Genomic DNA, 27,607 nt, shown 5'->3' with positions numbered 1-27,607 from the left:
AATATGTAATCTTTTCAAACATTGCATTACAAGCAGCCTGGTGACCTCACCAGAATCGAACTCGGAGCCCCCAGACCAAATGCTAGTGCTTTACACATTGGATTATGAAGGCTGCCTTCATATATGGGTACTAAATATACCTATCAATGCGTTTTAGAAGTCATTAAACAAATATTACTTTTGTGGAGAAAAAATATATAAAAATCACAAATAAATATATGGCATCACTCTTTGTTGTCCGTATATTTCATGCCGTTATTCTAATTTTGATTGAATTATTATTTCCGCAAACAGGTACTCTAATATGTGTTTAGAAGGTTATTATAACAATAACATTATTGTTTTAATGATAAAAAAAATATGTAATATGGTCTATAAAAAGTTGAGAACTACAGGCATTTTAAATAAAAATGTTATATCAATAAATTATTTTAAAAAAATCTAACTCGGGTGTTTATTAAAAATAAACAGCTCACTAACAAAGGGCTAATACATACATCGAACGTGGGAGAAGCTCTTTAGGTTTTTTTTCAATATTGTTATAAAAAAACATGTAACATAAATGGACAGATATAGTCGAACTTGGTTATTACGAGGAAGATGGGACCGACTGAATTTGCTCGTTATATCAGAGAATAGGTATTTTTAAATGAGCGGTCACATAACACAAAAAGTCGCAATTCAAACAAAAATACATACACAGAATTTTTCCCCAAAACAAGCATGGCATTCATAAACTACAAAAGAAGTTGTTTATCGTAATGAACACTGGTAGGTACCTACTGACATCAGCTTGGATTTTTTACATGAAATTTCAACCATATGCGTGGATACTTTTTCAATGTTGTCGGCGAAAACACCAATTACAGTAAAACCTCGTTAATATGAATTCCACGGGACCGAAAATCGAATTATGAAATTCGAATTAAAGGTATGGTTTTATATGAAAATAATGTTCAAGGGACTTTTTTTTCGCGAAAATCTCGAATTATCCGTGTTCTTATTAACGAGGTTCTACTGTAGGTACTTAGACACTTAACTAGTGTCATAAACGTAATCTGATCCCGGCGGCATCAGTCTACGGTCAGATTTTATTGCTAAGGGTCGAAAATGTTTTAAGAAAATTTTTGACGATATTTTTGCTCGGTATAACCGATAAGTAGCTCGTTATAAAAGTGAATAAAAGTATGGAGAAAATCATAAACTAAAATGTCAACAAATGATTCCTGATTACATCCGAGATCTCGCTATGTCCGTGATCGCAATAACCGAGTTCGACCATACATTTTTATTCGTAACAGTAGACTGAATTTCTTTGTGTATAATTGGTACCGAAAACACTGGTCTATCACAGTCAATGGCTTTTGGATTGAATACTTATTATAAGGTAAAGATTTGTACTAGAGACATCGTCTGCATTTTACGCTATAACTAGGAAAGAGGAAGGCACTCTGGATTTAGCTGTGAATTTTGAACAAATTTAGAATTCGAAATATGAATTAATATTGACTTACGTTACATTGAGAGGATTTAATTTTTTGCAATATTATCATGAGGAAAGGCTATAATATATTTCCGGTCACACAAATACATAAGCCACATTGCCAGAATGCACAGTTTTGTAAACGATTTCAAAACTCATAATTGAAAGGGTTATTGCAAGACAATGATATGCCACAGAAACATAGTTTTGGAGATATGAGCAATTCAATATTCTTGTTCACTGTTGGAACCATTGGAACAGGAAAAATCACTATCCTCATAATATGTTTGATATACCGCACAAATAATTATTTTGTTTGGAGCAAGAAGTTGTGGATGACTGACGGTGTCCATTTTGACTGGTGTGGCATATCATGTTATAACTATTTTTAGAGCAAAATTTGGATTTGGAAGAACTACACATAGATAATATTGAGGCATCTGTGTAATTTTTTTAAAAAGTGTCTAGAAAAACGTGAGGATTGGTTTTATTCAAAATCAACAAATCCATAATTATGTGGCATATCACTGTATTGCGATAACCCCTTCAATTATGAACCCAGCACTGGAGTCAGATCAGTCAGGAGAGTTTGAAGCTCGCCTGTCTTCCGCTTATACTAGTCGGATTCAATCAGCGGAGATTCAAAATTGTGTGAAAAATAGTTAAGACATCAGCGTTGACCGGTAATATAAAATAGCCCTTTAGTAAAATGTTTATTGCATTACAATGAGGAGTTTTAGAAGGGGAAGTCCTCTTCGATGTGTCGCTTCTCCATGGATAGCAGACGCATCTGAAAGTTCCCACAACCCTCTGCGTCCACTTTATCCACTTCCACGTTTGAAGAGTTTGCCTGTAAAAATAACAAACAAAGATTCTTTTAGACTTATATTCCAGATGTGACTGAAAGTGTAAAAAACAATCTTGGTGTATATATTTTTTCTAATAGGTATGCTTTGAAGTGTTCTATATTATGTGTGTTCTACCCACCAGTGGCGATCGGTGAGTTATTTTACTGGGAGTTCACTTTTTTTTAAAGTACCTATGTTATTGTTCATTTGTATGAGAAATCCATTCTTCTGTTTTTCATCGACACAAATTTATTCTTTTTTGGATACTGAGCATATATAATGCCTTCAATATTGGTTGCGTGATGGTGTTTCTGCTAAAATACTTGATCCATTTGAGTGTGGAAAAACATCTTTCACTTTCCACTGATGTCATCGGAATAGTGCAAATAATTAAGTTTAATAGTAAAACCGTTTTCGTAAATGTCTCAAGAAGATTTTTTTCTATTATAATGTTAAATAATGCTGAGGCAATATCAGCATTATAAAAAATATCCAAGCTGTAATATGTAATTATTAATTAACAATAATTATTAATAATATGAATCCGCTTTCGGGAGGTTTTACTGGGCGTCTTACGAGGCCTGAGCGGCTCGCGCAACTCAGACGTATAAACCGTGTGTGAAAATGTTCGTAGACAAAGTCTTTTTTTGGTTATACGTTTATACGGTTCGAGTATGGAACGCGCCTTGGCGACATTGAGTGGCGCTCGAAGAAGTATTGCTATCTCACGCTATCACCTACAGACGAATATTATTGCTGTCGCACTCATTCTCATTATAAGGCATGATTGCTTGTGCGATCGAGGAACTCGCTCCCGAATAGCATTGCATTTGGCAAAGCGAAACCACACGGACGATGCCAGCGCGACGCGTGAATTATTGTATATTATATTTAAAATAACCGGTTAAAAACCCATACTTATTACAATTTGTTTTTGTATATGAATTAATGACTACGGTAATAGATCAGAACACTTTTAATAAATGAAATACTTATTTTAAAAAAAAAATCTTTTCGCATAAATTGAGTGGGTAGGTGTTCACCGCTCCAGCGCTCTCAAAGGCACATCTCCACTGCTACCCACCCATCATGACCATGTCTGACCCTAATAAGATCATTTTATGTGCCTTCACAGAGTGGAGGTTTGTATTAACAGATTTGTTTTTACGAGAAATGAGTATTAGCCATTTGCCCAAACTATTAGGTTCATGCTTTGACTCATACACAAAATTGGAAAACAATATGTGTACTTGCCAGACCCAAGATTCGAACCTGGGACCCACGTCTTTATAGGCCGACGCCATCGTGGGGGCATGTGTATTCAATAACTATAAAACAACATCTAACTAAATACACATCACGTAAGTGCAATATAACGATATCTGAAACCAATTGGTTAAATACAGCCTGACTTATGGCATGATGCAGTGGCGTAAGATCTGACAAAAATAATGCACACTAAACTTTGTCAGTCAAACGTATTTGTTTTCGTTGAACAAAGACCATAATGTGTATTATTTTTAATAAAAATGTACCTGCCTATAATAATAATAAATAAAGTACATATTGTTGGTCACTAAAGACTAAAATTTTAGGGGAGGGGCCATGGATTTTTTTTCTCATTTCGGGGGCCGTAGTATGAAATAGTTTGAGAAGCACTGTTGTAAGGTATAAAACTAACCTGCCACTAGTGACACCAATTGGTAAGATAACTATATCGAGGGTATACTGACACAACGCATTAACTCAGTTATGCCAAAATGTATACAATTTTACGCTCTACATCCTGGTAAAACGCACAAAGGCATAGGATATAATGGTGAGAAAATAGAAACATTATTAAATCATATTGTTATTTTTTTATTCTGATAGAAAGCATGATAATGACCTAATGCGTTCTGCGTATACAAAATACAGGACTTGTAACATGTCGTATATTGTGTTTGCTATAAAGGTTTAAAGGTTAGTCTTTATAATATAGAAAAAAAAATTTTAAATCATAAAAAAATCTACGTGGGAGAACGCTTTGAAAAAAAAATTTAAGTCCTTTTTGCGATTTTCTCAGAACTTGTTTTAATGACTTAATGCTTTCTGTCAGTATACCCTCGATATAAAGGGGTAAGTACCAGAATCCCTTAATCATTGAGTACATATTAACACAAAATAAAACTTACCAGCATTAATGTCGCCAGTAAGTATCTGGCGACATCCTCCTGTGGCTTTTTTCTAACCACGTCCCTGAATGATATGACGGAACCTCCGCTCTTCTGGAAGGTATTGAGCACCCTGGCACTGTACGTCCAGATGTCGAAGTTCTGGCGCTGCTCCGCCCGCACCAGTTTCTCCCCGATTGACGTATGCCACGCCTCCACCCGTTTCGTCACGTCACTCTGCTCCGTCAACTGCCAATAGAAGATTAAATTAATGATGGATGAACCTAAATTGGACATGGGTACGTACAAGTTAGCCACAGTCAACATCAAATCGACATCAACAGTGGATCTATCGTGAACAGACAATCATGTCACAGAGGAAATCAACGAGAAAATCACACCAGCGAACAAATGCTACTTCGGTATTATTAATAGACTGAAACTATTAACAAAACAGTTAGTTTCAAAATGTTGTATGGAAACTCCACGGTTCGAGTATCAGACCGCCCCAAAGTTTTAATAGAATGTACTCTCACCGCATTAACACCTGTGTACTGAATTTAAGATCTCGGAATATACAGGAAATAAAGTCGCATTTGCATGATTCACTTTTGACGACCATCGTGGAGGAATCATCCCAAGTGACCCGTGTAAACGCACATTCATCAACGAATCATCGAAAGTGATCATCCGGAATCAAAAGTGAATGAAGTTCAACTGGTTCTACTTTTTGATCATTTTCTGTTCACTGCAGATGATTCCAAAAGTCCTGCGTATGCGCACCACGCCCTGCCCATGCCACGCATGCGCCCCTGAGTACCTACTGTCATCATATTCTTAATGATATTACCTCGCATTACCCAAGTATATTAGTATATGGTTTTATGCACCAACGACTCTTTTTTCTATTCCTCTTTCTCTCGATGAAATTTCTGCATTCAAATAACAAACAATCAAAAATTGTTTGAATTTCAACCTACAGCATAATTTCACTTGACGCCATTTTGGAATGAATTGAGTATTTCAGTTTCAATGACACGCGTAAACAAAAAATGAATGCCTGCATTCAATTCATTGCGGATATCTAAATGAGCCTTAAGCGAAAATTGAGTGTGACAGAAAAACTTTGCAGATTTTCGCTTAAGTATCTTTTTATAAAGAGTAGATGGATATAGTTGTTGCTATTACCATGGTGATGTAAGTAAATGTTTATCTCTCATAAAAATGGGTTAATTATGTTAAATCAATTAATCGATTACGTTAAGATTAATTAAGTAATTAGCTTTGCCCATTTGTCTCGTAAGCTCTCCCCATTAATGAGCTGTAGTGTACATAATCTTATCCCTTACACATGATGCAGGATTGTTCTCGGCTTGCGGCGTATCAGCATGCGATTCGAACGCTGCGCTCTGATCAATCGGGTGGCACAGGTCCTCAAGACCGTCATCGCATGCGCAATTATCGTCCCCATCGTCAGAGCAGACGGAAGGGTTTTCTTTATCGCATGTTTTGTCCCCTATCAACGACTGGTACAGGACGGTCTTGGCGATGAATTCGTCGCGGGTGTCGCGTGCGGCCGGTTTCAAGCCAACAAAGCCTGTGAAAATAAATAATTAACATTTAATAATGCCAATTAGCCCGTTAAACTACCTCTCTAAATCACAGTTCAGTTGGAATACTACGGTAAATTTTGTACTCAATATGTATACGGATATCTACAAACACCTCCTACATAAAAGGCCGGAACTGCGTTTTTGGCTATTTTGACTTGATTGCCTTTTATTAAATAATTTTAAAAATAATACAACAATGATAATCGAAAAAAAAACACAAAAATTCAATCAATATAAATATCAATCAACTAAAAAATTACGATTTCAGCATTAAAAATGAACATTGTGGTGTCAATAAAATTTATTAAAATCGTACTACTGAAAAGTACCATTTTGCAGTTCCGGCCTTATACGTAGGAGGTGTCGAAATGGTCAGTGATGCCTTGTCGTCTTACATGAAAATGTGGCAATGGTAGTCATTCAGCCATCTAAGATGCTTACCTTTGGTAGACCAGAAGGGAAAAGGAGGATCGGGAGACTAGACTGCAATGGTCGGACAGTGTAGAAAAAGACGGCGTCCCTTAGGCTAAGGCAGTGGAGGGAGTTTGCAGTAGAGAGAGGGGGATGGAGACATTTCCTGGATGAGGCCATGATCTAATTATCTGATGATGACATATAAACTCTTAATAATGTCTGCAGTGTACCAAAAATCCCAAAACAAACAAAAACCTTCATTTTTAATGGATCAAAAAAAAATTAAGTTCGGTAAAACCACAATTTGGCAGCCAGAGTGCTGTATCTATAACTGGAGAATCAAGCAGATCGGAAGAGTCTGTTTGAGACAGTCAAGATTCACCGGGGGGCGGGGGGGGGCTGTAGCCTGAAATGCGTTCATTTTGACAGTCCTGCTTTCAGGTAGCAAGTTGTGGCGCAATATTAAGCCATGCACCGAACTTCGAGGAGAAATATTTATTAATATATTATTTGGCCGTGTGGAGCCAATGCCTCCAGAGTAGTGAGCAGGGACGGCTCTAGTAAAGGAGCAAAGTGTGCAGTGCACTCCCGTCATAGATTAAATAAAAATATATAGGTAATATAAAACCCCCATGTATTCAGAAAAATGCGATATCGAAAACTTATGCGAAATCACTCATTTTAAATTCCGCGCGTTTTCCAACAATGGTGACGCAAGCGTTTCAACACTTCGCCTCAGCCACCCATACACACAAATGTCGAAAAAACAATGTCGATGAGACGCGACCAATACACACGTAATAATTCCATCGATGCAGGAGCATTATTCGAAGTGTTCCTTGAATTTACGCACATTTTTCACGCATACATTTATAGCGGACAACCACAGCGACAAAAGAAATGAAGCTTGTAGAATCAAAATCACCAAAGTTCTATAAGACTACATGAGTCTTCGTTGGAAACGATGTTTTTCATATTCTTTTCATTTCAAGTACAGTGCACCGGCCGAAAGCACACACACATAAGCTAGTCATTTGGACTTTATACACAAACCTCACAAACCAATATGAATATTCCTACATATAACTCAGGCGACGCGTCGAGGTACAGTTGGAAGCCTAATTATTATAATGAAATGACGAACTTCATGTCGATGCATATTGTGTCAAAAATATAATCATATTCACGACTGTTAGTTTGGTTGATATAGTCTATGGGTTGATCGTTCGACAGTTGGGTTTATAATATAGATTTAATAGTATTTACAATGAGTAACGTGTATTCAGTTACATATATTAAGGACAATCGTCACGATTTTTCCAAACGAATTGATATTAAAGTGGCAGGCCGTCCTTTGCCATGTATAAATTTAATTCAAAAGTGTACAGTGAAATCGAAGATTGTTAATCGGAAATTTAATGTGCAAATGTACTCAAAAACACAATGGCTTTGCGGATGTAATATTCTTAATACCCTATTTTGTTTTCCGTGTCTGTTGTTCGGCGGAGATGTTAACTGGACGGTCCATGGGATTCAAGACTTGGTCCACCTGTCAGTAAAAATCAAAAAACACAGTGGTTCAGAAAAACATATTTTAAATGAAATGCAACTTGCAGTCTTGGGAGAAATAGATATACGTTCACAATTGGATGCAGGGTACCGTTTATCTGTGAAACAATTTAACGAGCGTGTTGACAAAAATCGTTATATTTTATCCAGATTGATTGACTGTGTGAAGTTCTGTGGTGCATTTGAATTAGCTCTTAGAGGACATGATGAATCTGCAGATTCAAATAATCCAGGTGTTTACCGAGGGCTTATTGACTTTGTCTCGGAAATTGACATAGCCATGAAACAGCATTTGGAGAGCAATAGTGTTTTTAAGGGTACGTCAAAAACGATTCAAAATGACATTTTAGATTCGATTCTAGAGGTGTGCCGTAACGAAATTAAAAATGAAATATCACAAAGCAAGTTTGTAGCTATACAAGCAGATGAAACAACGGACATATCTACTACAGAACAACTTGTTTTGGTCATAAGGTATGAACTACGCGGACAGATACATGAACGATTCTGGAAATTTATGACGCCGAAAAACCACACTGCGGCAGGTATTGCATCTGAAATTTTGAAAGAACTAGAAGTTCTCGACATTAAACAAGCACAACTAATTGGCCAGAGTTATGACGGCGCATCCGTGATGAGTGGCCGATTAGGTGGTGTACAGGCTTTGATAAAAGCTTCGTATCCACACGCACACTTCATACATTGTTATGCACATCAATTGAATTTGATAATGGAAAGAAGTGTTTCAGCTAACACCATAGTCCGAAACTTTTTTGCTAATTTACGAGCGTTTCCAATTTTTTTTTCGAGGTCTGCGAAGCGAACTGATATCTTGAAAGAAATAGTTCATAGAAAAATACCAGCAGCACCAACAACGAGGTGGAATTTCAATATAAGAACAGTTACTGTTGTGCATACTTATCGCGATCAGTTAAGGGGGGACATGCTCGTCGAAGGTCAAAATTGAGTTTTTATTGTATTTTCAAATCATCATCCTGGACACTCCTTAAACGTTGTAGATAATCTATTTATATAATTTTAAAGCCTTATTATCCTTTATAGTTATTGTAAACATTTGATGACTGCATAAAGTATTTTTGTTACATAAAATAGTATTCTTTTAAACCTCTCGCTCTAATGTTTTAGAATATAGTCATATTTCGGTACATAACTGTGCAGTGGTGTTAAGATTTTTTACATTTATTAATTTTTAAACGCATTTATAAAACCATTAGTATAATTTATTATGAGATAATTTTTGTAAAATATTCACAATAAAAAATTATATTGATAACCTCTGTGATCCCAAATTTGACAAGAATTAGGCATTTTATTATTCAAAAAATCGGCAAGATTAACACATTTGAAGATGATTCTAAAGATATTTATTATAAGCTATGTCTTTGACCATTCAAGTGTGATAAACATCTTATGAATAATGATTGTTTTATAATAATTATTGACCTAAGAATAAAGTAGTGTTTTTTTAAAATACGCCATTTCTTTTGTCATTCCCTAGTGATTAAGCTACAACATACGGCCGTAGCCATAAATTGACAAACTATAATTAAAGTAGGGAGTAAAATTATGTTAACGCGCGTGTTTGAACATGTACTTAACCGAATTTATTTTTATTTTTTTTTAAACGGTACATGTTCAAATACGCGCGTCAATATTATTTTACTCCCTACTTCAATTATAGTTTGTCAATTTATGGCTACGGCCGTATGTTGTAGCTTAACCACTGGGGAATGACAAAAGAAATGGCGTATTTCAAAAAAACACTACCTTATTCTTAGGTCAATAATTATTATAAAGCAATCATTATTCATAAGATGTTTATCACATTTGAATGGTCAAAGACATAGCTTATAATAAGTATCTTTAAAATTATCTTCAAATGTGTTAATCTTGCCGATTTTTTGAATAATAAAATGCCTAATTCTTGTCAAATTTGGGATCACAGAGATTATCAATATAATTTTTTATCGTGAATATTTTACAAAAATTATCTCGTAATAAATTATGCTAATGGTTTTATAAATACGTTTAAAAATTAATAAATGTAAAAAATCTTAACACCACTGCACAGTTATGTACCGAAATATGACTATATTCTAAAACATTAGAGCGAGAGGTTTAAAAGAATACTATTTTATGTAACAAAAATACTTTATGCAGTCATCAAATGTTTAAAATAACTATAAAGGATAATAAGGCTTCAAAATTATATAAATAGATTATCTACAACGTTTAAGGAGTGTCCAGGATCATGGTTTGAAAATACAATAAAAACTCAATTTTGACCTTCGACGAGCATGTCCCCCCTTAAAAGAGTGCATGGAACACATTTTAGAATCTGAAAATTTAGACGCCGATACCATTAATCAAGCTGGAATGTTGTTACGGTATTTAAACGAAGACAATTTTAACTATTGGTTAGATTTCTTTGCCAAAATTATGCCAAACTGTGATATACTTTTTAAACAACTTCAATCGAGGTCAAAGGACGTGTTGGAGATAAATATGGACATTGAACACTTTACGCGTGCTATACAATGTATTCGTCAAAATAATCATATGTCACAAATTCAACCATCGAAAAAACGTCGTCCCAATGATTTACCTCATTCTGTAATATGCAATGAAGTATGCGACATTATAGTGAACCAAGCGAAAGATCGTTTCGAATATAAAGGTCATTTAGTAATAGCCAAATTGTTTTTTAGTGAAAAGTTCCGGGATTATCATACAAATTTTCCAACTACAGATTTTAATACGGTAACCACATTATACGACATTATTGACAAATTTAAACTTAAAAATGAACTAATAGTCTTATACAGTAGAGAAGATTTCTACGTTACTGATGGAGCATTGTCGATACTTCAACTTTTCACTAATAATAATTTACTGGAAGTATTTAGTGAAAGTGTTACCCTATTAAAAATAATTTGTACAATTCCGATGACTTCAGTGGAAAGTGAGCGTTGTTTCTCAACTTTAAAGAGGGTTAAGTCATTTTTGAGAAATACCATGTCTCAAGGCAGGCTAAATGCTCTTGCGATGCTTAGTATAGAAAAACAATTGATATCGTCAATACCAGACTTTAATATTCGTGTTATTGACGTGTTTTCAAAATCCAAGGATCGGAGGATGGACTTCTTGCATAAATAGGTGAGTCTTTTTTGCACTCCCTCATATTCTTGTCACCGGCCGCCACTGGTAGTGAGTGGTGATTCCCAACAGTTTCTACGTATGCGTACGTTAAAATTACTTGCGATATTGCATTCATAGATAACATTTTAAACAGAATCCAACCTGCAGACCATAGTTAATAGATAATAATTTAATAGAAAATCCACAGAAAAAAACACTAAAAACAAAGAACATGCAATTTTGACACGAGTCGAAAATGTGTAGGTATTTAGAAAATAATAAAAAATGTTCATTGAGTCATGCGGTTACCGATGTAGCGCGGTACGCGTGAGGTGACCTCATTGTTGTTCTGACGATTTCGGCAGATTTTGCTAACTGACAATGTTCATTTGAAGGTTCAAAATGTGCTACAGGGTGGGAACATCGGTCTGATAACATTTTAAATACCGAGAAAAACGGCATTACACACCTTTTTCCTGTATCGGTAGCTTACTGTGACAGCACATGACGTGATCATAATGTATTTGAACCTTTAGATACATATTATTATTTGTGATAATTTAATAACACCAAACATAATAAATTGTTGCCGCTGTAAAAACACACAAATAGAAAGTATATTCATTTAGTTACTCAAGTGCAGCTATGTGATAATCAACCAATATTAACATTATTATTCAAAATTCTCAAATGAATATTTTTATAAGTCTGTTTGTCTAGTAACACCTGCCCATAAAACATAATAATTTCGTCTGTCTGAATATTATTATTGAATCAATTACGCAATGCAGTTCAAGAAACCACATATAAATTACACATACGTGAGAATTGATCGAAAAATATAAACTACGGTAGTGGTGAAGCATTTTTTTATTCTTTGTCCATGTCCAATCCTCAGGTGGAGCATATATTATGTACAATACAAACATAGACCATTCGAAACCAACCTGCCCCGCACCATACTCGGTCTTAATCAAGCGTATCATGAGGCCCTAAGTTTGACGTGAAGCATGAGCAGTTTTTTTAGGCCCGGGAATACCTCAGAAGCTGATACCCAAGACTAAATGTGCTTTGACTGATTTAACTGTGACTCATTCTAACAAAAATTACCCATAGGAGAAATGAGCATGGTGCACCAACAAAAAATAAATAACTTCATTTTTTAAAACCAATAAAAAAGTTAGCCGTAATGGTGACCAAGTTGGATGGCCATTGGACAACATTGGATTGATGTGTACTTCTCTTTCTGTACACATTTCCGGACATTGTGGTTTGCATCCTGTAGTTATCCGCCACATTAACATATTGGTTGGGTGAATCCACTGTGTCATCAAAAATTGATTGGTGTAGTGGTCACGAGCATTATATTATGTATACCGGGAATGAATAGTATTGAGTGGTATATCCGGATAACTTGAAAAAAGTAGGCATGTGACCATGCCAAGTCCAAATTCACAACATCACTTTGGATATTATGAGAGGTTACATGTACATTATACGTAAAACATTTCACCGTGGCACAATTTGCTGTGAGCTTTCTTATCAGAAAGAGATGGCCGTATAGTATACGGTCTCCAATTTTATTAGATTGAATATGAACATTAATTCAATTTTCATAGCTGATTTTGGCGAAATTGATGAATTCAATAATGAAAACCTGACCGAACCTAACAAATAATCCAGTACATCGGCTATTTTCAAAATTTGTTTACTGCTGGCTTCCTGTAAAGTGTAAACCGACAAGAACCGTGTTTAATTTAGATATGAATTTTATTATGTCAGTACTATACGATCCAAAGAGATTGTACGGTCTTTAATATACGGTCATATAATATTTCCGATACATTTCACGGTTGAGTGTGATACGGCGATCTACAAACGTACAACTTTCCGGACACGATTATGAGAGAATGCATGGTCTGCTCGATTACCTCCTCATTTCTGACAAGTTCTTCGACTCCGTAGACCAGTATGATGTAGCATCTGATCGTTTGCCCAGATCTGTCTGGATTGCTCATTCATTTTTTCAAAAGAGCTTCTTGTCATCTCAATTGTGATCTTCATCTCACAGTCCGGGCTCCAATCTTCGTGTAGACAGCAACGGAAGTATTTTACATGCTCCACCCTCTTTACAAGTGGATATATTCGATCTTGCAATTGAAGTAAATACTGTCTCAATTTAATACAATGCAATATTTAATTATCTACTTCAAAATAATATTTACCATTTCGGCCATACTCAGTGGTGTCAGGTTTATCCGGATTAAAGCCAGTGAAATCTGCAACGAAAGGAAATCATTATAAATTTTACTAGTGATAAAATATTCACATAGGCTCTAATTCTGTATTTCAACAAATATCCATGTATTGTAAATGAAACACAAATAAAGTTAACGTTTTAGAAAAGAATATATTATAATTATATATTAGTTGAATAAAAGAAATAGTTAAATAAAAAATATATATAAATAAATACATTAATAAGCTTGCTTCAGCATTTTAAAAGTTGTACAAATTGGCATCGTTAACTCAATTATATAGAAATAGTGGAGTTAACAACTTTTGAAACTATAGGAATCAATCATTGACAGTTATTCTAACGCCATTAATAATTATTATTATATACCATCAAATACACCACTATTCTTGTAAAATGTGTACACCAAAAGCAACAGAGCGCACTTTGTTATCGGCAAGAGATTAAATGTCATTTTGAATTGTCAATAAACAATCAAAAGATACACAATTACTATTATCAACTGCAAGAGTTGAACTGTTTCAACTTTCAATGTTTGATAACGATAGTTATAACAAAAAAAAGCGTGTTTGTGCATTTTAATATTATAACAAACAATGGAACATTTGTTTATTTAATATATTATAATTATATTGCAATAGAAGAATCACAGCATCAGCTTTATTAAAATCTCTTTGACAAAAATAAACTGCCAAAATTAAATACATTGAAATGGGAAAAGACTCTTTTATAGAGATGCAAAGTGAACCGGACAGTTTATAGACGTAGAACGTCGTTTGTCAGTGACGATGGTTCTGAGATGCGATTTGTTGATGGCAGAACTAGATGTTTTTTTTCAATCTAAAAAGCCGCATTCGACCAATCTGTGGAGCTCCATTTGGCAACTTGTGTTTTGTGAATAACGATGACGTCACATCGGGTATTCGACACGTTGCAGACAAGACGAGTTTTGATGTGCGAGCCGGCTACATATTTTTTAAATACATCAGTACTGTACAAATTTAGGTTCGTTTTCCCCCACCCATCTCGTTGACCTTGAAAGTCTGATTGGTTTAAACTCGACATTTACAGCCGTGTCTGGAATCCGCCTCACCATAGTTAGTGTTATTTAAAAAAAATATATATAATATCGACTATAGAAAGGAAAAATGGCATAACCCTCAGTTTTTTCAAAATAGGTTTTATTGCATAATAATGTTGTACATGACTAAATACATGTTGTGTCCAAAGGATGTAAGCTGCAAATGCCAGTTTACTATCTAAATTTAGCTAACAAAAAAAAAGAACGAATTGACGTGGGAAAAACGGCTTAACCAACATTTCTGTTGGTTTTTTTAATTAACTCAATAATTAATATCAGATTAATAAAAAATCATTATCTGTTATCCGACCCTCCCACAATCCTGTTTCGGTCTGATAATCGGGACCTATCCGTGACACATTCTTCAACTATAGCAGCTTAATTTTTTCATTCAGACATTGGATTCGGAGATGATAAATTAAACTGTTTTGAAATCAAGAATTCTTTCCAAACGTGTCCCTTTATAATAGATTGCATAGTATGTATTTCATTGTCTATGTTTAATTTTGCATCTATGCAAAAATACGTAACAATACAATAAATAAAATAGCAAAGTTTGAAATCAATGTTGACATAGGGGCATTTTCGCCAAAGTTTGTACATGTTTGAAATTTGGGTAATATTATTTTTTCACTCAAATTAACCATTTTTATATAGCTAGCAGATTCCTTGTTCTATTGCTGAATTGGTGATAGCAATTTTTCAGCAAAATATTGATTAATACAATATTTATATCATTTTTATTATGAAATTGGGCATAATAAGTTTCCGTTCCGTGACTACGAAACTTAGCTTTTAAAACATGAATGAAACACTTTTTATCACTTAAAAGAGCTCTATTAGATTAAAAAAACCATACACTTCAAAATAAAACTACAAATAGTCAAAAAATATTATTGAATTTTAATTCTTGGGCACATTTCGTTCCCCTCCGTTACCCTATGTCTATAATGGCAGAGCATTTTTCCTTTAGTATTTGAAAAAACCAATCAATGTTCGTTCTGCTATTTTTTTAAAGACAATAATCACTTTTACTAAATTTTATTGGAAAAATAAATAAGTTTCGTTATTTAATAATCAAATGAAAAATAGTTAACGTTCAACTTTTTTGGGGACATTTTCGGAATGGAACGAAATGGTAACGGAGTGTAATTTGTAAAGCTTAAGTTACATGTTACCATAAAAACAAATTTTTGTTTTATGAAATTTATTTGAATTTTTTGATAGACAGATAAATATTCAACGTGCGTCAAAATAACAAAACAAATCAAACTTAATCACTAAAATAGACATATTTTATAATAAATTTCACAATACTTGTAAAATAAGGTAGGTAATAATTTTGACACACTATACATTACCATAACTTTATTTGGCATTTATATTATTTGTAACTCAGATAAAAAATATTTTTAAGCAAATTAACAATATATGAAAAAAAAAATCAGCAAGGGATTCAGACGCGAGTTCCTAGCGCGGCACGGAGTATATAACTTTTACGAAAATAATTATAGTCAAACTCGGTTATTACGATCTCTGACATAGCGAGATCTCGGATGTAATAACGAAACATTTGTTGACAATTGGTTTATGATTTTCGCCATACATTTAATTCTTTCACTGTTATAACGAGCAACTTATCGGATATACCGAGCTAAAATACTGTTAATGTGTCGACCGTTTTAAAACATTTCGACCCTAAGCAATAAAATCCGATTGGACAGGATGCCGCCGGGGTCGGATTACGTTTATGACACTAGTAAAGTGTCTAAGTACCTACCTTATTGGTGTTTCACCGACAATAATAAAAAAGTATCCACGCATATGGTTGAAAAATCCAAGGTTTGTGAAGTCCGTAGGTACCTACCAGCGTTAATTACAATAAACAACTTCTTTTGTAGTTTATGAATGCCATGCTCGTTTCGGGGATTTTTACGATGGTTTCCAAATTTTTTATTTTCGGCTTTTTGTGTAATGTGACATGCTCATTTAAAAATACCTATTCTCTGATATAACGAGTAACGCTTATAACAAGCAAATTCAGTCGGTCCCATCTTCCTCGTAATAACCAAGTTCGACTTTATGTTGTCTTGAAATTTAATTGTATTCATCAACATAAAATGTAGCTATACAGGTTGATTGTAATCAAGACGTACTTTTCTGACATTTCGTGAATACCTACAGTTCTAGGTATTAAATCTAATCGAGTACACATTTCTGTTAAACGTGACAAAAAAATACTTTTTCATACATTTTTATAAATTTCTATGCCTAAAATGTATGGAGAAGTTTTAAAATTTTGGTGGCGTATAACAGAAAGAGTATGACAGAGCCAGTGCCTGTCTCGCAATTATTTCAGTCTGGTGTTTTTTCTTTTCCTTCTGTTGTTTTTTTTTATCTCCATACTTTTATGTGCGCTATTTTTGCGTATTCAGACATATCACATACTTTTTTAATCTTTATTATATTATTATATTATAGTCAGGTTATTTTTTATATTTTTTAATGAAAATATTTTTGTTTTTCATACGAACAGACAAAATAATTTTTTTTATAATCTATGAAGAACTAAACACACACTGTAAACCCAACTTTATGCATGCCATTTCGTTACTTTTACATTCCACATATACGTTACCACCAATATAGTTTCGGAGTGGAAGTAACGGATTCTGTTTCAGAAGTGTTTGAAGCCAAAATTTAGCTTAGTTTTATTGTTAAACCTGCGATATGTTTTATTATATCTGTAGTATGAAAGATAAGCTCCATATGTGTAGTATGTGAAATAGAAATATGTGTTTTCTTACCTTATAAATCGTGGTAACAGTAGTGGAACTTCTTAAATGACCAACCCAGAAAGCAACCTGTTCCGATAGCGATACCGACACACACCAACAATTTAAAGTGTACATGGCGATCAGTGTTATACAAAAATGTTGCTACATTAAAAAAAAACATATTTATAGTGAAAATTTTTCGCCTTCATGCTAAAATCGTGGTAACGGAATGTGGAGTTCCACTTTTTCAAATATCCTGGGACACACTTTAAACGTGATTTTTTTTCAATATTGGTACAAATTTACGAAAAAACTATATATTTTCCAAAAATATATAATGTAAGCTGTTGAAAACACTACGAATTTAATTTTACACACTCAAAATTAATGACGAAATCAGACTTTGTTTATTTGAATTTATGGGTGGGACATGGTAAAAACGCACTACCTTTCGATCTAAATAATCAATTAAAAATATATACAGGTCAGATAGTTGTATTTAACTGATTGAATAGAGTAAATTAATAAATTTGCATGTTAAAAGTACATAACTTTCCAACATTTTATAATATAATAACTATGAAAAAATCAATCAAAGTCATGGGACATGCCAAAAACGCAATGTACAAACTTTGGCGAAAATGCCCATAGACAATATTTAAAACCATACAAAAATTTAAATCGTACAACAGTAGTGTACAACCTGTGGCCCGTCAATTCAATTAAATATGCAACAAAAATTCAAGTATATTTTAATAACAATTAATTACCTAGACTAGTTTCAGTGAATTATGGCAAAATGCTTCGTCTGTTAATTATAATCTGTGTCATATGACGAAATCAAACACTGTCGATATCCTGGAAGGTGATCCTCAATGGCCGTGTGACTTGTCATTTCTGATAAGATGTCAATGATTTGAATCGTTCGATTGCATGGGAATAATGATTACACCTGCATATCGTCCAAATTCAGAAATAAAAAATAATTTATTATTAATTTTATGTTCTATGCTAAAGTAGAACGTGGCGCGAAAAATGTTATACAACGATATAACGAGTAATGCTTATAACGAGCAAATTCGGTCGGTCCCATCTTCCTCGTAATAACCAAGTTAGACTGTAATGTCCTAAATGGGTTTTATGGTAAAGTTGTTGTAAAAACACATATGTACCGTAAAAATCATTTTCTTTAAACATATATATCTACCTATCATTATAATTGTACTGTTTTTTCATCACTTTTATTCGATCACATAATTTCAATCAAAAACAATAATTTCTCGTGCTTGTCTTTGTAAAGGTTTTTTGTAATACCCCGATCGAGATGGGGTATTTATTGTAAAACTGTAAATATACTATTGTATCGTGTAAAACAGCTTTTCACACAGACTCAGCGTTTACACAATTACTGTATGTGCACGAAAGTAAAACCCGTTTCACACGGGACACCTGTGTGGCGCCACACGTCGATTTCGACGATTTAAAAACATGTATATTGAAAAAACGGGCCATTAAAATTATTGTTATTATTCAAGTACATATTGATAAAATGATGAATGGCACACCTATTACTATAAGTAGACATTTTATTTTTAATTTTATTGTAACCACAGCTTATCTTTAAAAACTGTTTACGTTTTTGATTAGTCTGTCAGTCTAACGCTAATTTATAAAAAAAGAAGACAAAATATCAGATAAAGGTAATAAATTACCATTTAATCTCTACAGGTATTTTTATAAAATTAAAATTAGGATATGCAAACACCTTATTAATTTCTGAAGCGAAATTGTTTTCCAAAGTTTACATAACTGAATAAAATGTTATTTTTACTGTAAGCTCTTAATGCAGTGTGTGCCGCAGCAATGGAAAAAATTCAGACAATCATATCACATTTTTTTTTTAATGCCAATTTGTATCTAAAAATGAACTCGGTTAAAACAAAATTATTTACAATATCCAGAATTGTGACACCAAACAGAAGTTTTGAAATTAACACTGAACCAATTAAACGCGTATTTAGGGATACGGGTCAGTGAGAATGGGACAAATATTAGAATTAAGAGATAGCAATATCCTTAGAAACCGAGAACTGAGGCTGTGTATGGTTTGCTATTATGTCTGTGCCAATACTTTTCAGAAACAAATCCTAATGAGACAGTATGAAAACCACCGCCTTAATGTATTCGAGATAAAAGATAATCTTACCTATTTTCCAGGAGGTCCCCAAAATCTTGATACCCTTCAGAATTTTGTGACGGTACCACGCCATCCTTGGCCCGGAATGCGTCTGCAACGCGTAAGCATCCAGGAGATACTCCGTATCCAGCAGTTTGTCCCCTATGTCGATGTCGTGGAGCGTCCTCTTCAGCTTTCTCAATTTATTCCTCCGCCTCTCCACAAGCTTGTGCACCCAGTTGGGCTCCACGAAGTAACAGTTGATGGACTTCAGCCTGTCTGATGGAGCGCCCAAGGGCTGCGACAGGTCATATTTTGAGCTTTTTCTTCTAACCGGTGTGGTTCCGTCGTCGATCCTCCGTTTATTTTGATTGCTTACTCCTCCAACCGTTTCCACTACTGTAACATCCGGCGTGTCGGCAACAACTGCACTAATATCCCCTGCGACTGTCGTATCCACAGTTGAAACATCAACGATTGTCGACTCCGCGTGAGCAATAATCTCGTTACAGAAATCTTCCGTGGGATCATCGAAAGTATCATCTGCAAGATTAGTAAAAGTAGTTTCGTCATGTGTATTCTCAACGGGCCGTCCCACGATAGCTTGAGTATCGGCACACAAATCCAAATCATCGACCAGCATCCCATTGTCATCAGTATTCCAATTCACTCGGAAATCACTTATGACACCCACTAGTTGATCAACATAATCAATGATGTGGACGTCATTATCAGATATAATTCTGGGTTCGAATTGAATGAAGTTTTTTGGGAGTGTCGCCAGAGGTTTCAGCTCGGCATTTTTTTTTATGCTTATGTTGGTGGCCTCTTCCAAATCGATGGGGAGAAAATCGGTGAGACGTGCTTCCTGCTTCTTTCTGACGCGTGGTCGGTGCTGGTCAGGGGGCTGATCTTCTTCGTTCTCATCATTCTCATCTCGGTTTCTATAACATCAATACAAAATTCAATAGAGCGAAGTTAGTGATGAACAGAAATAAAATCAAATTTATTACGGCAGCCAAGGCAATGCGACAGACGGTGCACAACAAAGATATTAAACTATCTACAGGTAACAGGTAACCCCTCCTGTTCATCGCGACTCCGGCAAGTGCGGATTCGTTATATTGTGATCTTTTTGAAAACTGGAAATTGTGGAAAGGAGAAATTATCCACCAAATTTAATTTTTAATGTGGATGAGACGGGACTCTATTGGAAACGAATGCTAACACGTACGTTTATTTCCTTAGAGGAGAAGACTGCTTCTGGATTTAAAGCATCCAAGGATCGTCTCAACTCTTCTTCTCTCAGCTCATTGAAGAAACTGCTGGGAGGTGATAGAGATGCCATGCGGGTTTGGTGGAAATAATTTAATATTATGAAAGTTATCAGAAACATCAATGAAGCGTGGAATGAAGTCACCCAGTCGTGTATGAAGGGTGTTTGGAAAAGGTTGTTCAGTGAAATTGTTGAAGTTCACCGCAATTATGAAAATGATATTCAAAATATCATCGAAGAGATTAGTCTTATAGCCATACCTGGAGGCATCGTGATGAACGGGGGTGGGGAGGGTTACCTGTAGCTTAATAGAGGGTACATATTATTATCAATTACGTTTACTGTAATTTCTTCATGGAAAGAAATGACAGTTAAATAAAATAATAATATGCAACCTAATTATTTTTGTTATTTTATTTTTGGTAATTTTTTCACATTTTATAATAAAGAACGGTTTGGTCACAAAAAATAAAGATATTGAACCAGCATAATTAAATTGCATGATTTTCTTTCAACTATAATAGAGGGAGTAAAATAAACTTCACTTTTGTAAGGATACAGAAATTTTTTAGTATGTTTTAATTGTAGAAATTAATAAATATCCTGTGTTGGCAGCATTGTTTGTAAATAAATAAATAAAAAAACCGCAGCCTGCCGATGAGGCCTTGCTTTGGTAATTATTTACTGTAATTTGCAATTGATTTTAATAATATAGAATCATTGAAATTTCTTTTAGGGGTGAAATATTAATGCGAGCCATTTTGATTTCAAATAAATATCTGAATACAAGTGCAAATTCATATATTATAAAACTTGTATTTGCAAATAATAACGACCAGTGCCTTTATTCCATTGTACGCATTGTGAGTTAAATAAGTCTCTAAAGAGTTGTTATTACGTTGGTTACGATAGGTAATTGCATAGTCGCGATATATTCCACTCGTGGTGGCTACAATGGAATGGTAAAGAATACTAATAACCATTGGCAGCTGCTCCCTTAGGTCAATGACCCTCCAAAAATAAATATGTCACAATCTATGTAGGTTATAATCTAAGATGTAGGTACAATGTCTTATAATTATCGGCTAACTCGTCAACTCGGGACGCACGCTAACCGTGTGTATAAAATTTAAACAGAAGGAATCACGATCGGTTGCTGTATAGTGTATACCTTGGGTCATTTCAGAATCTGCCGGGATAAAATATTTATAAATATTTCTCTTTCATATTTCATATGTCAGATGAAGAGAAGCACAAAGCCTTTTTCTTTTTCTTCATATTATTTTGTCGCCACATTAGGCGTCATTTAGGTCATTGCCAAAAATGAAAGAGATGTATATTTTCAATGTGTTAAAATGAAACGGGTATAAAATAAGCTAGCGTGTTTTGTTTTGGTAAACCTTTTTATACTTATTTGTTATCGCTTGTTGTCTGAAATTTTCATATGCAATTTCAATGTTTGTATGCAGTTTAGTTTAAATCCAACCTTAAGAGTAATACGCATCGACTGCATTCATTGTGTTAAACCATTGTATACAAGTTATCGATTAAAATGTCATCTGCTATATTAATCATAAAATTTACCTTCTAATAAAATCAGTCGAAATATAAAGTGTTTTATATATATAAATGATCCCGCCGTTCCATATCAGTACACAACACTTTTTCTGACAGTGACAGTTAAATGAAAAATGAAGCTAAAAAGCTACGGTGTTTTTATTAAATGTGTTTGATTGTTTGATGTGAAATGGACATTTCTTTGAAGGTTAAGTAGGTACCTATCAGTGGCGAAGGGTGGAGGTAGGCTGTTAAGATCCGTCATAAATAGTGCACATTAACCTTTTTCAGTCAAATGTATATGTTTTTATTGAAATAAGACTACAATTTACAGATGGTATTGGTTGGGTTTTAAAAATCAATTAAACCCTGCGAAAACCAAGCCATAATAGTATTGGTATATTTTAGGCGATATGACAAAATTGTGCACATTTTTTCATTCTTACTTATTTGTTTTCGTTAGATTAAGAATACGTATTACACATATTGTTGGTTCATTTTTTTAATTCATCAAGCTATGCCTAAACCAAACTATAATAGATAAAAATTATTATTCTATATATAAAATATCCAAATTTATGTATGATTTAATTACATAATTTTAGATATTTTATAGATATACGAGTATTTTTTGACTATTATCTATTATGGCATGGTTTTTGCAGGATTTAATTGAATATTAAAAACTAACCAACACCATCTGTAAAATGTAGTCTTATTTCAATGAAAACAAGTATGTATGACTGACAAAGTTTAGTGAGCAATATTTGTGGCGGATCTTAACAGCCTACCTCCACCCTTCGCCACTGGTACCTATCTATAACAATTTCTAGCACTTCTTTTATAATGTATAAAAACCCAATTTGCAATACGTTTTTTAAGTATACAACGAAAAGCCAAGTTCAAATAATATAATTACTTATTTAAAAATGACCCACTAAGTGTTCAACCCCAGGGCCGCCAATGCTAATAAGTAATAACACATGAGTACTATCTATAATCTTGCTGAACTAAAAGCAAAGGCTCATAAACTATGTGTTCCTATCGAATTCCTGTAACCCAGATCTCAATTATAATATTATTTATTAAATATTCATTTTTCACGTACAATCAGTCAGTACCTGTATACAATATGATTTCGTAATGTTATGAGATAGCAGATCTGCAATTTGATAACATTGCGAATTAATATTATTTCATAATAATTTCAAAATGTTATTTCATAATGCGGCCGGTCAATAAATAGCGGATCAGAATCGATTGGACATCTCACTCGATTACAAGTTTCCGTCAAAAAGATACATCGCACCAAACTACCGTTATATTTATTATTTATTGCATCTATTGTACCATTGTAGTTTGAAACAGTAAATAAAATCTCGCCTCCTCTATCATCACGAACAACTACTACCGTATCTCATCTGCAATACCTATCCTCCGCCGTACCAAAGAATACTATATATGCAAAATGAACACGTCCTGAACATTTTTGAAAGGACGCCAGTCATATATATATATGATGGGCGGACTTATGAGTAAAACTCCATTTTTGGTCATTTTACGAATAGTACGAAAGAATATTACAAAATATAAGAACGCATCAGTGGCACCGACAGTATAAGTCGCAGGAAGTCTACAGAATAAAAAATAATTTATGCGTCTATTAGACTAAATTATAACAGAAATGAAGGGCACGTGTCCATGTATAAGTGTGAACTTATACTCTTAAGGCTGTACATCAGTTGAGGCATGGTCTAAAAAGATCATGGCTAGGCGATGCGCGGATTGCGGGTCGCGGGTGCAAATAACGCATGCCAAACGAAATGTAATTTGTCATATAAATCCAACATACGTCCATTTTATGTTCTGTTTATTGTTCTATTAGTAACAATAATAATATATTCATTGACATGTTTTCTTTTTAAAGTAAATGGGTAACGTTTTCAGTCATCTTTACACGATTTAAGAATTAATACGCCCGTCGCCATCACGAAACAAAGTGACGTGTTTCCAGCTCGACGTTTTCTCTCAGAATGCGAGCGAGTCTGAAATTTCGTCGCGCCTATGATTTGCAACAACCCAGTCGGTTTTATCATCATAACTTTTACTAATCTTCTGGAGAATATCGTCGCCGTAGATGTCAAGGGAGCCACGCCACAAATTTGGCACAAAAGCATTTTAAAATCATCAAAGATGCAGTGGTCAATGGATTTAAGCCACAAAACTCTTTTGACTACATTTTTAGTACATTTCAATATTGAGTGGTCAAAAGATATAACACACATAACTTCTAAGATACATACTATTTTTTTTAGATATTTGTACAAAATAATAAAAAGATAACATCACAAAGTATAGGTATTCTATGTTCAAAGTTTCACCGTTATATCTTTAAAAACAAAAAAGTTCAATAAAAACATGTTACTTTTTTTGTCACAAAATCTTTGCGCGCCTGTTTCTCAGCATTATGATTATGTGGACTAGCTCCCTTGGCGACGATATACGCTTATCAACATAAAATGACTAGAGAAATTAACTTTGTAACATTGTTTTTGCTCTCCTCGAAAATCGTTATTTGGACTTATACTCATAAGTCCGCCCATCATAGATATACTGGTCTACTCTCGTATCACGGCCATATACAATGTAAAGGATTTGCTCAAGGTGAATGACAAATATATCTCGACTGCGATGTTTTGAGAAATGACATAACTATACAAAGTTGAACTCTACGATATGTTCACAAAAATCGCAACGCAGTATACCTAATCAATGAAGCTTTGGGAACTACTGCACTGGCTATTTTTTAATCTTGGCTATTCAACCATATTGCATTCTTATACCTAAATGGAAACCTGGTAAATGAAATAATAAACCATTTATGTTTAAAAGAAATCTGACTGTTTATGAATTATGAAAATAATAGCATTACAGGTTTCATATTACAGTGACATTTTTTTTAAACATAAGTAGGTATGCATGTAACACGAGACGCTGACATGGACAAAATCAAAAATGTTTCAATAGAAATATTCCCTAATATGATAAACAGGTACTTAGGTATTTTTTATCAATAAATTTAATAATTTTAATGGAGATTAATATGAATAATTTGTATAACTTGCATATGTTGCTAGCTAGAGATATGGCAGTATCACATAATCAAAAATACTGACCAGGCAGTTGATTTGGCATTCACAGCTAAAAACCAGCATTTTTTGATTTGTAGCGGTGTTGTTCTAGGGGTGCGAATTATTAACACAACAATAATTCACAAGATTTAAGAATGTAACAATCATTTATTGAACATACATAACTTTAAAACCCTTCTGAGAAATATAAATATAACTAAAAAAAATACAAGTTTTTACAATACCTACTCTCTCCGCGAGGCTATTCTAACATATCACTTAACGTCCAAAATGAGCTAAATGTGATAAATATATCACTTTATATATTCAGGCAATTAATTATTACAATAAGTTATCTGTCTGAACTGTCAAAAGGTGCCATCTTTTAACAGCCACTCTCTTGGCTGTGGTAACTTTTAGAGCGAAATAGAGTATGTCAATTACATATTGAGAATAGAAATGGAAGATGCGGCTGTTTTGAAAAATAATTATGTCACGGTCGCTGACTTAATTTATATATCCCCACGAGCTGTCAAATATCGAGTGACTAGTAGTAACGTAATATTAATTTGTTTTACTGCGTCATGCTAATAAAATTGTAGGTTATGTTATGTTTGATGTTCCAATCAAAATTTTGAGCATTTCGAGGTTCGGGTGGAAAAAAACATAAATACGCCTGCAAGAACATACCCAAATTTGACGAAATAGAGACGTATTTCACACGTATGTCTTCCAATTTAAATTTTCGGCGTATTACGAATTTAGCAATTATTGTAGATAACCGTCAATAGCCGCTGATAACCGCAAGTGCTAAAGTAAAATTAAGAATTATTGCGCTATGTTATAAATTATGTTACTTATTGGCAATCGGCTTTTTTTAAATCTTTAGCAAAAAAATATGAAAAATAAAACTGGGCAAATCAATATTAATTATTTATATCACTTTCGTATGATCTTGGTGCATTTTAGTAGTTATAGATGTGTGAAATTGCACATGGAATAAATGTACTTATGTATTTTTTGTCCAATTTTGACTTCTCAGTGTTTGTTATTCGATATGGCATATTTCCAGCATTAATCTCTCAACCCTAATGATGTCATAAAGGGGCATTTGGATTGTAAATTATAACAAAATTCATGGTAGGTATATCTTTGTACACAAACATAATGTATTAGAAATGCGAATATTTTGTGTATAAATATGGATTATATAAATCAAGCAATTTCAACGTTTTTTTGCATTTTTAACGACTGCCAGGAGTTTTGTATTATGTGTTCGAATATGAATTATAGTTCAAATAATCACATGACCTAGTTAATTCATTCGATAGTATTGTAATATTGACAAATATTGTAGTACCTAGGCTACCTGGCAATATAATAGTAAATATTTTGAATTTAAAATTATGTGTTAAAAGATGTCAAATGAACTCACCTATTTACGGTGCCGAAAGAATTGAGGATATCCAACACTTGACACCACAAGTAATCGACCTTTTTGCCATAAATATTAGCCGATTGCTGCAGTAGCAATGCAGCCTCGGAGAAATTTAAGTTTTGCTGATTGCTCTCTTGAAATATCTGATCAGCTTCCGTCATATACTCGTGCAGAAGCTAAAATCGGAAAATGAAAGCCGTTTTAGAACGCGACAGAGCATTTTGATAAGGTTATATCCGACGAATTAGATACTCACAGATGAAATGTCCATGTCGAAATTTTGCCTTATGTCTTTCGGTGGCTTCATAAGAGCCGCTAGTATTTCCTCTAAACGTTGCGACGACATCGAGCTATCGCTATCTTGCCGAGTTCTCATGCAAACATTATACCTGAGAATTTCAAAAACATGTAAGTTCACAATTATCTTTGGCATTTGTTGTTATGTCAACCATTCACCGAAATGACAGATGCCCGCTCCCGCGTAATTATATTCCTTAATATAGATGCGATATTATTGAAGTAAAACAGTTTAGCTGACCCATCGTCTATTAGTGTGTTTCCGTCGTCCATTTGGTATATATAAATATTCTTCGTAAATATGATAGCCAAAAACGTGACGGCCATTTAATTTTTGTTTGGGCCATAGCTTCGTGCTTCGTTCGTTTTTCGCGTTCG

At 34.0% G+C, this 27,607-nt stretch overlaps 1 protein-coding gene across 1 annotated transcript; it reads right to left on the bottom strand.

Moving 5' to 3' along the window:
- Positions 1-27,607, bottom strand: Cap-H2 (Chromosome associated protein H2). Its single transcript, XM_085942291.1, has 8 exons — positions 27,471-27,607; positions 27,189-27,321; positions 26,930-27,108; positions 19,561-20,474; positions 13,465-13,518; positions 5,834-6,081; positions 4,506-4,733; positions 1-2,333 (listed from the first exon to the last, which is right to left on the bottom strand). Exons 1-8 carry the CDS (start codon positions 27,554-27,556, stop codon positions 2,220-2,222), a joined length of 1,956 nt encoding a protein of 651 aa, XP_085798417.1. The 5' UTR covers positions 27,557-27,607; the 3' UTR covers positions 1-2,219.

This window comes from Rhyacophila brunnea, unplaced genomic scaffold, assembly GCF_057557595.1.
Source record: "Rhyacophila brunnea isolate RB1 unplaced genomic scaffold, BYU_Rbru_1.0 scaffold_14, whole genome shotgun sequence".
Taxonomy (NCBI): Eukaryota; Metazoa; Arthropoda; class Insecta; order Trichoptera; family Rhyacophilidae; genus Rhyacophila; species Rhyacophila brunnea.
This window is presented reverse-complemented; position numbering and strand designations above follow the sequence as displayed.